At 39.4% G+C, this 13,487-nt stretch overlaps 1 protein-coding gene across 2 annotated transcripts in view; it reads right to left on the bottom strand.

Annotated features, from left to right (window-relative positions):
* Foxj3 (forkhead box J3) overlaps window positions 1-13,487 on the bottom strand; it is a 93,412-nt gene that overhangs the window by 52,739 nt on the left and 27,186 nt on the right. For both annotated transcript variants that reach the window (XM_051171843.1, XM_051171844.1), the window contains exon 3: window positions 6,845-7,169. In XM_051171843.1, coding sequence (XP_051027800.1) covers window positions 6,845-7,169 — 325 coding nt within the window. The remainder of the gene's footprint in view (window positions 1-6,844; window positions 7,170-13,487) is intronic.

The following is a 13,487-nucleotide window of genomic DNA, read 5'->3' as shown; positions in this document are numbered from 1 at the left end:
CTTCCTAGAAGCCCTGGTTGACTTTTCCCTGGTTAGGTCAGATCTCCAAATTCTTTATCTTCATGGGTTTCTCATCATGTTGCAACTATGTTTAGTAGGTTTCCTATTCTGCACTGTATTCTTACACAAAATATAAACTGGCCTCATAAGGACTGAGACCCTTGCCCATCAACCTAGACTCTAGACCACAATGCTCTTTCTATAGTCATCAAAAATCTGTTCAAACACATATGAGAAGCATAATAAAAACACCCATACATGTCAGGAGCCATAGGACCTTGCCTGACCTGCCCCAGTGGCTGAGAGGCCCTGCTGGCTGAAAGCCACAGCTGTCTGCATACTTGAGATAATTATTCTGCCTGACAACCACAAAAGATCCAGCCTGACCTTGAGAAAGAGAACATTCGGTGTATCGCGACTTCTGAATAATCGCCCCACTCCACACCTGCTGTCCTTGGGGCCTGGCCCAGAAGATTTTGTAACTTTCCACTGCATTCCTTTCTGCCCCCGCCCTCCCCGAAGCTCACTTTAAATTTGAATACCCCCTTACAATAAACGGCCCTTGACAAGCAATGTTTCCCTGGGCCCTGTCGTCTCTCTTGTCCATTCTTTATTCACAGATCGCGACCCTCCTTGCCGCTCCACGAATAACTGAACCCGCGTGTTGGGGAAACATACATACATACACCACACATGTCACTGCTTCAGGCTTTGCTGCTTCAGGCTTCCCAACCTGGGTGAAGTTTATCTCCAATAACCCCAAGAAAAGTTAGGAGAGCAGCGATTAGAATGATCCAAGCTGGCCTAGAGAAAAATGGCTCAGGGTAAATAAATATTAAAGAAATACTGCTTGGCATTGAAAAATCCCACCCCCAAAACAGTTTATCAAAAACCTCAAGATACGGGGCTGGAGAAATGCCTCAGTGATTAGGAGTCCTGTCTGTTTTAGCAAAGAACCCAGGTTCAATTCCAAGCACCCACAGCTGTCTGTAACTCCAATCTCAGTGAATCTGAAACTCTCTTCCGGCCTCCACAGGCACCAGGCTCATGTATGAACAGTACAGACAAGCATGTAGGTAAACACTCATACACGTAAAGTAAAAAATGAAAATTATTTTTAAAAAACACCATTATGAATTCATATAGATTCCTAGGTTCCATTCAATTTCTAAAAACATTCTACTGCTTTTTCTTTTAAACTAGCACCTCTAATCCAATCAACATTAGATTTATCTATCTTTTTTGTCCCTTTGTGAGTGTCCTTTCCTGTGGGAAGAAGAACAAAGAGAGAGGGGGTTGGGGGATGCGACAGAGGGAGAATACATTAGTCTGTGCTTATCTGTCCTAACCTATCCGACACATCAAACTTTCAGAATTGTTCTCAAATTCTTCCATCCAACCTTCTTTGTTGGGAGTTAGTGGAAGTACAGAATGCCTCCACTCAAGTAATACCATCAAACACAAATCTACTAAATAAACACCATGACTCCTCTGTGTATCTGACCTTAAGCTGTATCCCTAGAAAGTATGACATTGTCTGATTGCTCTAGGCAAAAGCTCAGGGGCTGGGGAGGACGCTCAGTGGAAGGTGTCTGCTCTACAAGCATCAGGACTTGAGTTTGGACCCCCAGCATGCAAATAAAACAGCTGGCTATAGCAGTGCACATTTGTAATCCCAGTACTGGGGGCCAGAGGCCAGGGGACTCCAGTTGCTTGTGCGCCAGCCAGCCTAGCCAAAACAGCAAGCTCCAGTACCAATAAAAAGACCCTGGAGAAGTGACAGTGGAAGATATTTGGTCTCCACATGTACCCATCCAAGCAAGCACATCTGTACATCCACCACACGTACATACCAGCTTCTTCAATGTGATTAGGCATAATTACTACTGCTTATACTTAACTCCGTTTCCTTCTTTACCCAATCAATCTTTTTTGTTTCCCTATATCCTAATGATTTATAAAGTTAATCTTCCTCAACAAAATGATCAACACAAAAATTTTAATTCCTTTCCCTCTATTTCAAATTACAAAATAAGTCAAGAATGGAATATTCAGAGTTACCTTTAATAATGATACCTCCTTCAATGCCCCTACCTGAAAGGGAGTTGTATCTGACCCTTTACAGTGAGCATGACAAGTCCTACTCTGAGTGACTCAATTTCTGAAATAGGTTGAGGTTGCTTTAAAATCTTTTCTTCTATCCTCTATTCACTCAATACAGACTTCACAAACTGTAAATGCCCTTCCAATTGCCTTCTCCACACCTCAAAAGGAGGGAAGCAGCAGGACACACAACTGCTTAACAAGTCTACGGAGAATGAAAATTTATAAAGACAAAGATCTCTACAAGGGAGAAAAAAAGTTTTCTTTGGTCTCCTTTTTCTGTTGTAGTTTTATTTGAGACGGAGTCTCACTATGCAGCTCCAGCTGTCCTGGAATCCACTCTGTAGATCATGCTGGCCTTGAACTCAGAGATTCACCTGCCTCTAACTTCCCCAGTGCTAGGATCAAAGGCATGTTCTACCACACCTGGCTTTTGGTCTCCATACAAATGTTAAAAATATATCTAGGTCTACAAAATAGAAAATTAAAAAGTGAACACAATAAATTCTAGGCATTCAGTGTTTCAAAATTACGAAAAAACATTTAATGACTATGAAATAGTAATCCTAGAGATACTAAAGGTATGCCTGAAGCTGATGGTACCAGGTAATCTTTCTGGGAGTCTTTCAGTTTTAGAGAAAAAACATCCTTTTCCACTTCCCACTCCACCCATCATATCTTAATGATTAAGCCAAATACTTTTCAGGTGAAAATGTATCACTACTTCTAAAGGAATTTCAGACCATGATTTTAGATAATAATCACCAAGAAAATACCAACAGATTTACAATTTATAAGACCTCAAGGACAAGCAGGTTGATGATGAACATAATCAAAATTTATATACTGCTCCTAAAAACTGGAACAAGTTCTTCAGTTGGGCTTTCATATATTTTAAGATCTCTATAATCTGGTTCATTCCAACTCTACTAGGAGCCCTATAATCAAATGTTTAAAAATACATTACATCCTCAAACTAAATCACTGTCTCCCTTCCCTTAGTAGCTTTCTAGTAAGTCCCAATCACTTTCGAATCTTATACTCCCTATTAGTTCTCAGTAACTACCCTTCAGAGCTAACACTTTTTACCAGGCCACAGACAAAATGGATGTAATTATGACTTACAAACAGTAGCTGTGACCAACCGTCAACAGTAACACAGTATCCCACAATTCTCTGAAGAGCTTTTTAGGCAGCTTCCTAATTGCTTGTTATATGTATCTTCATCTAATAAAGAGGATGAACTCCCTTAGGGACCCTGCACTAAGTATCTTAGTGTTTCTAAACCCAAGGACAATGAAGAGGAGAACGTAAGCCCTTTTCAAATTAACAAAAGCACCATGAAATTAACTGAAAAGATTGGGGGCCCACAGCCCACACAAAATCAAAATAGACACATTTATTATACAACAGATGAAGAACCCTGGAATTAGAAACATCTGGAAATTGGGAAATTCTACAAAAAACCCAGATTTCTCACTTATCTTAGAGAGGGAAAACTGATATGCCCATTGTACAGCCTAATAGGAAACACAACCCCAGAGTACATTAGAGCTGCAGCCATTGGTTGGGTGCCTTCGTGCTTTCCTCACTATCTTGTCTATCTGGCACCTCCAGGAACTCAGCTTCACAACCACTGATAAAGACTCACAAGTCTCTGCTAGGCTTTCTTACTCAAAGTTTGGCCATATCTTTTCTCTGCAGACACCATGTTTTTCTGCTGTCTTAAAAATTTATATCTCCCTAATCCAAACCTTGACAAGAAGCACCTAGAGTGCTTGGCAGTCAAAACAGAAAACATAGTTTATATGAAGTACTATCACCTTTTTACAATGGTGTTCTCATTCGGAGGTTTAAAAAAAAAGGTCGGCTGAGCAGTGGTGCGCCACGCCTTTAATATCAGCAGGGAAAGGTGCTGGGCGTGGCGGCTCACGCCTGTAATCCTAGCACTCAGGAGGCAGAGGCAGGCAGATTGTTGTGAGTTCGAGGCCAGCCCGGTCTAAAAGTGAGTCCAGGACAGCCAAGGCTACACAGAGAAACCCTGTCACAAAAAACCAAAATAACAACAACAACAACAACAACAACAATAGGAAAAGAAGTATGAAAGGAAGGCTGAGCAGGAATCACACTTTAATTCAAACTGCATTAACTAAAGCTACTAAATAGAAACACTGTGAAAGAAACAGAGAAGCTACAGAGGGGCACAGCCCTTCCCCTCAAGATACCTGACCATCTTCCACAGCACACGGCACACCAGGTACACGGTATATATGCAACAATCTTTTAAAATGAGGATTTTCAGGTACTAAAGATAGTAAATTTAAAGGTAGTAAAGCAGGAACATGTACTAGGAACTGTAATAACTATCATCTAATATTAAACCTAAAACCCTATAAACCTTTTTCTTTCTTTTTTTTGGGGGGGTGGCATGCACACAACTGGGTGATTCGTCTGTTAGACATGAAAAATTAATAAAGTAAAAGAAAGCAAATTGGATTACTTGTCATATAGCATATAGTCACTAGGCAACTAATGTGATGCTTTATCAAAAGAGTCCTTAAAAATGTGGTTGATTCCAGAGCTAGCAAGGAGAGGGTACATGATGACTCTGGAAACAAAAGAATAAAATCATCCTATAAGCATTCCCAATGCTCAAAGTTGCAATGATCTGGAGGACAAGGAGAGTTGGGGATGTAGCTCAGTAGTAAAGCATTTGATAGTTAGAATGTTTTAGATTCTAGGATCAATCACCAGTAACAAACCAGTGAAAATTTCATATAAAGTTTTTATTGGGCATGATGACACACACCTTTAATCACAACATGTAGAGGCAGAGGATCTCAAGTTCAAAGCCAGCCTTGACTACATAGTAATCACAGTGACCTGTTAAGCCAGCCCATACTACATTTTGAGACTGTGTCTTGAAAAGCAAAGGACAGCTCAGCACAAAAAATTAAGAAAGGATAACACTAGCACAAAAACAACAACTAAACAAACAAACAAAAAACAAAACAGACAAGACAAAACAAAAAACAAAACAAAACAAAAAACACCAAAAACCCACAAGCACTTACTATCATGAATAAATGACTGAAAAAACAAGGGTACAGGTGCCCATGGAGACCAGAAGTGGGTGTTGGGTTTCTTGGAGTTAGAGCTACAGGTGGTTGCTGAAATACAATCTCTATCTAGCCCTATGCAAGTGCCATCTCTCCAAGGCCAGAAAAAGTCAGCAGTTTTTTGTTTGTTTTTTGAGACAGTGTCTCTGCATAGCCCTGACTGTTCTGGAACTTACTTTGTAGACCATTGCTGGTCACACTCACAGAGATATGCTTGCCTCTGCCTTCCTACTTCTGGGATTGAGGGTAGTTTGCGCAGCCATGGCCAGTGGAAAACTCATTCTCACTGAACAAAACAAATTAACAGTCTTCATTTTATAGGAAAAAGAAAAGTAATTATTAGAAAAAGAAGCAATGAATACTAAAATTCATGGGCAACGTTTAAAAAGAAAATAGTGGTTAGGTGTGTTGGTGCACGCCTTTAATCCCAGCACTTGGGAGGCAGAGGCAGGCAGATTGCTGTGAGTTCGAGGCCAGCCTGCTCTACAAAGCGAGTCTAGGACAGCCAAGGCTACACAGAGAAAGCCTGTCTTGAAAAACAAAAAGAAAATAGTGTGTTCATATACCTTCAAAACTTCACATCTCCTCAAAACTTTGTACTTACAAGGCAATAAACACTAGCCTTATAGTGGAGTGCCCAGAGATATCACACTGACCAAGAAATTGTGGCTGTGTTTATGTTTTATGCCTGTGATCAGCAGAGAGGCACATCACCTCTTTGTTACTCTGCTCCGTATGTACTGCTTCTCACCTGAGAAAACACCACCAAGCCAAGGAAAGTTCCACTATTTTTCAAAAGCGTCTAAGCTACAAAAGTTAGGAGTATGGGAAATTCACAAATTAGACAGGAATGGAGAGAAAGTGACAACTGAATTGCAATGTGGGATCCTGAAACATAAAGGACATTGAAGGAAAAATAATGAAATCTGAAAAGAAGCCTAGTCTGGTCAAAAGTATTCTGTCTATATAAATTTTTTGTTTTGGTCACCATACTATGATTCTGTCAGATGTTAACAGTAGAGGAAGCCAGACAAGTATATGGAGAAAACATTTGTGCCATTTTTGTACCTCCTATAAATCTCAAAGTCAAAACAAAAGTTTATAAAAGCCCACATATTAATGCAATCCTATTTGACCATTTTCTACCATAGTGTCACTGTCAACCTACTTACACACTAGGTATTGCTCTCTACTGACTGCTGCTTCCTAGGTGCTCTCATTCCATGTTCTATCAGTCCCATGACATAGCAAAGCTCTAACACGCTACTTCCCAAAATAAGGCGATCACTAACTTTACACATTTCCAGGGTCAGCAAGAAGGTTCAGTAATGACAAGTGCTGATAAAACCTGATGACTTTGGGTTTGGTCTCTAGCAATCATATAGTAGAAAGAGAAATCCAACTCCCACAGGTTGTCCTTCGGTCTGCATGTGTGCACAGCGGCATACACACACACTCACATCATCAATCAATTGCTAGAATTAAAAGGTTTTCCCACTTCTGGCACCTATAAATGATTAACTCAGAATTTAATCTTTAATTTTATGGCTTTCCAAAAAGCCTTACTTTCAATATTATCATTGCTTATCTCACAAAAGCATTAATTTAAATAAAATACTTACCTTCCAACCACTGCCAGCCTCTCTATAATATGGGAAGTTATCACAAATCCACTGGTAAATTTCACTTAAAGTCATTTTCTTTTTGGGTGAGCTGTTAATTGCAAATGTGATGAGACTGGCATAGCTGTATGGAGGTTTTCCGTCTTTGTGCTGTTGGACTTCTTCCTGGTCCAGTGTTGTATTTGGGTCAAGGAGTGTGTTCTTCTTAGAAATTCCTGTTCCGTGTGCATTTTGTGTAGCATCAGATTTTTGGATGGCTGCTCTCATAGTGAGCTGTGGTAACCAGTCCATAGATGTTAGGCTGCTCTCCAGTTCAGATGTCATCCTGAAGGTAAATAGACTCCTTAGTGAATATCAAAGAAACAATCCCTGCTCTGCTCAAAATAATCCAATATTCACAAATCTACGGGTTCCAAAGTGAGGGAAAGAAAGCATGAGTTAAATCTGGAGAGAAAAGATTGAGTTATGTTAACTAAATACTTAAGGGATCAATGGTTCCTTCCCCTCACTCCACCCCCACACCTTACTTTTTCTCTCTAACTCATGAAGGGTTTAAAATACAAAATAATACACACACAACTGCTAACATCAATCTTTCTAAAAGGAAAAAAGAGGCAGCAGGATCTTGGTATGAAATCTCCATTAGCAGCCCATGTATGCACAGAGAAACTACCCAGTAAATGTTAATAATATTAGTCTCCGAGTATCTTGGGAAGGTATTAATGCACTTTTGAGCTCCAGGAGGGGGAGAAAGTAGAGGGAGGGAAATTCCCTTATCCCACAAATAAGATCTTTATGCCACAATGATTCCAGAAATAGCCCACAAGGCCTTCCTTACTCCACAAAGGAATTCTGAATCCATAGCTCTCAGGTGTAAAAGCCCTTACAGAAAGACAAGACAAAAGTGTAACAAGGAAAAAAGAAGATGTTTTCATTTGCCTGGTGCAGAACCTGATTAGTCCTGACAAGTGTGGTTTGTCTCTAACTGCCTTCTATGTTTTCCTTCTCTTGCCTTCTGTATTCTTTCCTCAAAACCTTTTCAAAGAAGGTCCTGTTAAAACTTTAAGAAATGACCTTTCCAAAAGACAAACCAAGAAAGGAAAAAATTCTTGTGGTCTTAAGTGAAAATACGAAGTGAAGGAATTCTATTTCAAGATAAGGAATTCAGCAAATAAATAACAAATGGTCACTCACCAAAGCTCAACTTTCATAACTTTTCTTTCACCACTGAAGTTCTAAGAATTCTTACAATACAAAAGATACAAAAACGTTTTAATGAGATTTAGTGAGAACTGCCATCAGAAGAAAAAAATGTGATTTCAGAGGCACTTATCTCAAAAATAGGTGGGAAAGAATCCTGTAAGGTGATTTTGTGAAGTACTGGTATTTAGAAGACAATATTCTTAAGCTTGCCACAGAAAGACAGGCATGGCCCTATCACATCAGCACTCAGGAGGCAGAAGCAGGGCATTATCAGTTCAAAGCCGGCCTCAATTCCGCATCAAGTTCATGGGCTACATGAGACCTAGCCCCAAACCCCACCCCAAATATTTCCAAAGGAATCAATCTTTTCTGAATTAAGGTATTAATTGTGCTTTTAAAAAATACCTTTTAAGAGGATAATCTAAATCTCTTCTACTGTGGCGAGTACAGAGGGAAACATCTTTAGCCAGAGTTCTCGTCATGATGATGCCACATTTTACACAGGCTAGTGTCATTTGTGCTCCTCCTTCTGTAAGTTCAAAGTCCAACTCTTCCTACAGGATCTAAGAAGCAGGACACACTCACTATTCTCCAGATGCTCTCCAAATTACCTTTCAACTAGTTAGTCTTAGATTCAAAAAATGATTAATTCATGCAAACCAGTCTCAGTTAGAACCCTGTTTAAGGTACAAAGCTACAGGTATTAGGACCAAATTGTTTTTTAGTTCATTACCATATGTGTAGAGTATATGCATATACGTGTGCCGGTATGTGCATGTACACCTGGGTGCATATATGTAGAGCCCACATGTCAGAGTCAGTGCCTTCCTCCATTCTCTTCTAACATCCCCTAAGATAAGCTCTCTCCTGAACCTGGAGCTCATTTTTTCAGATAGCCGAACTGGACGAAATGTTTCAGGGACTGGTCTCTGCCTCACTTGTGCCGAGACTGCAAGTGCCTGCCATCACACCCACCGGCTTTTACTCTTGTGTACAAGTAAAGTGTGGCCTATGTGAGTACATGTGTACCACATGCATGCAGCAGTGCAAGGATGCTAGAAGCCAGTGTTGTATTCCCTGGAATGGAGTTACAGGTGGTTGTGAGCCTTGGCTACACAGGAAGACACTTTCAAAAACCAAGAGCTGAGGATGTAGGTCAGTGATAGAGTGTTTGCACAGCACAGACAAGACTCTGGGTTCAATCACTGGAGTGGATGTAAACATGTTTACATCAACTACCAATCACTTTGACTTAAAAATAGAAATGAGTTAATCTGGACTCCTAAAAGGCTATAATTTAACTAATTTTATAACTATAAACACTAATCTGAAAACTAAATAAACAGGCCTTCTGCTCTAAAAGCATATGAATAGTTACCAATTTACATAAAACACCAACTTGTGAGAATTCTGGAATTCTGAGGGTTTTTTCATACATCAAATAAGTAAATATTTATTTTAAAACTTAAAGAAACACAACAAAGCATATGGCTGCTGAATGACAGACACAAAATGTGCATACCCAAAACCAGGGAGGAAGAAAAGAACTGTCTCCTAAGATATTTTTGTAAATGTCATGAGGGAAAATCTTCCTAGACCAGAAATCTTATCTAAGTCCTCGCTGAAAAGGTAATTCATCAAATACTAGAAATTTCAGAGAAAACAATCTCTCCACCTGTCACTCCCCCCAATAAATTTCTCATACTTCTTTCTGTAACTGTACACAACACTAAACAAAAAAATTTTTAAACAACTTTAAGGATATAATTTAAATGGTACTGAGGAAAGTAAGGAGGAAAGGCAATTAAATTGAACTATACTCAAATATATTTAATGTCCAAGAGATTAGGAAGTACTAATAATTTTACCAACAAATCAGAGACCAAAGGAGTATACAGCATAAGCTAGTCAAGAAAACTTTTTTAAAGATAACTTTTTCGTTTAACAGAGAAATATTAAAGAATGTGCTTCCATTTTAATCCCAGATGTAAAGGTGTGGTGCTGCTTCGGACTATCCACAGCAGATGACCATGATTTGCCTCGTGCTCTAAAAGAGACATGGTTTTGACAGCTGCAGATAGTGTCTGCAATTGTGTGACATTTGGAATTCTGGGAACTTTTCAGAGGTTACATAAATGCTAGAGCTCCGATAGGCAGGGTTGGTGGTCAGTTGTGGGGGTGTTTGTGGTTTGCTAGTAGCCACGGTGAAAGAAGAAACAAAAGGGAAAAAGTTAGATTGGGGTTTTCCTCTCTTCCTTCTATCCTTTCTCTCCTATTAGTGACAGGGGGTGAGATGGGGGTGTGGGGGTGATAAAGGGTAGAATAAAGAAAGGACCCACAAAGTAGCAAATGCCAGCTACATTAACTCATTACCACTACAATCAATTTGTGTGAAAAGGTATGTAAGTTCCAGAGCTATCTGGGATAAAATGGTTACCAATGAACATAGGTAAAGACGCTACCCATAAAATGTATTTGACCCTGAGAGACTCTGCCTGGAGACCTATCTTTCTAAGACTCTTGTTTGCTGTTTGTGTTTTGTTTCTTGCCACCATTTCAGAGTTTCTCTGCTTTGCCATACTGACTTTACCCTTGTATCTTCTGTGTGTACAGATCTCTGTGAGATGGAGGCCAGCCTTGTCTACATAGAGTGTTCTTGCCTAGCCAAAACTACATAGTGATACTGTCTCAAACCCACTGCCACTCCAAAAAAAAAAAAAAAAAATGTCTTCACTGGAATGTGAATATACACAAATATATATATACACACACACACACACACACACACCACACACGTATACAAACCAGTTGAAGGATGGGGGGGGGGGGGGACAAAGTCTAAGGAGATGGTATTAACAGTGTTATCAAGTAGTGAAAATGCCGTGATATGTTAACATTGCTGTGAGAAAGCTGTACAACAGACTGGTAGCTTCTAAATCATATTCAACTGTTGGGGCTACAAAATGGCAAATAAAATACAATGTGATGTTTCTCTTAAATTTTCTGAGTAGGCTTTTAAGTTTTTCTCTTATTTTAAGCCAACCAGAATGTACCTATTTAATAGTACAAACAATGAATAAATCAGGGCAGCTAGCATATCCATCACTGTTAACATCTATTTCTTTGTAGTGAGAACTCTCAAGAGTCCTCTACCTGAGTCTGTTATTCCCTTGGCCCACCTGAAATGCCCAATTCCAAGCGCATACTATGATCATGCAGCATGATACAACCTACCAAGTCGAAACATCCTACTCACTGGCCAACTGATTCCTAGCACCCATGAAAATCTTCTGGACCCCACCAGACTGGCTCAAGCAATTCTCTTGCCTCAGCCTCCTAATGCTGGGATAATAGGCACACGTCACTAAGCCTAGCTAAACCTCTTTGCTGAAACATATCTTCATCTGCTCAAGCACACTACAGTTCTTATCTAGCTTTCAAGTTAGCACTGGGCAAATATAAGATATATTAGGTTTTGCCACAATTAAAGTAGATGACTAGCAGTTTTCAAAGCTTATTCTAAAACTACAGTAATATAAATACCTCAACAGAATAGAACCCAGACACAAACAGAGTTTCAGTTGCTTTTCAATAAAAGTTCCAAAACAAGTCACTGAATTTAAAAAATGATATTGAAACAACAGAGGCTCATTTGTATGGGGAAGGTAGATGACCTGAAATCATACCCAAAAATGCAGGGAAAAAATGGATAACAGAACTAAATGTGATCTAAAAGTTGTAAAAGAAATTATAAAAGGAATCTTTATAATCTTTAAAATTTTATGTTCTAGCCGGATGTGGTGGCACACGCCTGACATCCCAGCACTCAGGGAGGCAGAGGCAGCGGATTTCTGTGAGTGCCAGGCCAGCCTGGTCTACAAGTCTAGGACAGCCAAGGCTACACAGAGAAACCCTGTCTCAAAAAAAGTATGTTCTTCAAAAACACTGTCAGAAGAATGAAAACACAGACAAGGCAGGGTATCTGTAAAAAAGCATCTCAAAAAAAAAAAAAAAAAAATACTTGTATCTACAACTACAAAGACCTCTCACAAATCAGGAAGGAAACAAACCATTTTTTTTTTTAATGATAAAATATTTGAACAGGCACGTGAAAAAAGAAGAGACACAATGTCAAATAACGACCTAAGAAGATGCTCAGGCATACCAGTCATGAGAAAGTACAAAAACAACAATTAAGATATCCCTACTAACTTATTAGGACAGCTAAAATTAAGTGTGGATGGTGAGGATATAAAATGGCCCAACTGTTTAAGAAACATTTGGCAGTTTCTTAAAAAGTTAAGCATAAGTCCATCACATGATCCAATCATTTCACTTTTACATATTTACTCAAATTTAGACATATACGTGCACACATATTTTCTTAGCATTTTCATTTATAATAGATGAAACTGAATAGCCCAAACACTCATCAATAGGTGGATGGGCCGGGCGTGGTGGCACACGCTTTAATCTCAGCACTCAGAGGCAGAGGCAAGCGGATCGCTGTGAGTTTGAGGCCAGCTTGGTCTTCAAAGCAAGTCTAGGACAGCCAAGGTTACACAGAGAAACCCTGCCTCAAAAAAATAAAACAAACAAACAAACAAACAAACAAAACAAAAACCCAAATAGGTGGATGGATAATAAAATGTGAGTATGCACATCTAACAGAGTAACTAGGGTGTACCCAGCAGCATAGATGTGCTCACACACATGCTGAGTAAAAGGATTACAGTACTTACTGTATTTTGCTTTGAAGAAACCAAATTCCAAGTGTATTTGTGCGTTAGGTAAAGAAGTCATGTGATATATACACATTTGTTTATAGAGTAAATGCTCAAGAAAAACTGCTTTGTTGTGAAGTTTTCACTCTTGGAGAGTACTTAGATATAAAATATATGTACATCTCAAAATTCAGATCCATCTTACCCAAACTTAGGAACCAAACAGAATCTGAGAAATGTTTAAACTTGGACTCTGAGAGAAACTGTCCACCAGGACCTGACCCTGCCCTTGCTGCTCAAACCCAGGAACTGAACGGATGCTGACGACCCGTTATCCTCACTATTCAGACTCTCATCCAAACTCAGGATGTAAATCCACCAGATTCAGACTTGTTAATCTTGAGGGTTTCTGTTTTTAATGTTTTCATCAGATTTACAAAACCTACTAAAGTTTTTATGCAAATGTAGATATTCCACCAAAATCACATTAAGACAGGCTAAAACAGATCTTAGAAAACATCTTTTTATGCCACATTTCTGAACAGTCTTCTGGAACAAGTATGACAGTTATTAAGTCATTGTACCTCAGCTGCAAACTCTAACACTATCCCCCTCTATTCTGTTTTGCCAATTTGGAGTTAGGATTCCCTGCAAACCACACTTCTGCTTTGCCAGCTGGCTTCTTTACCCAGGTCCTGCCCACAGCACAAGTAAAC

This window comes from Acomys russatus, chromosome 29 (genome assembly GCF_903995435.1).
Source record: "Acomys russatus chromosome 29, mAcoRus1.1, whole genome shotgun sequence".
Classification (NCBI taxonomy): Eukaryota; Metazoa; Chordata; class Mammalia; order Rodentia; family Muridae; genus Acomys; species Acomys russatus.
The sequence above is the reverse complement of the archived record's forward strand: the minus strand, read 5'-3'. Positions and strand labels throughout refer to the sequence as shown.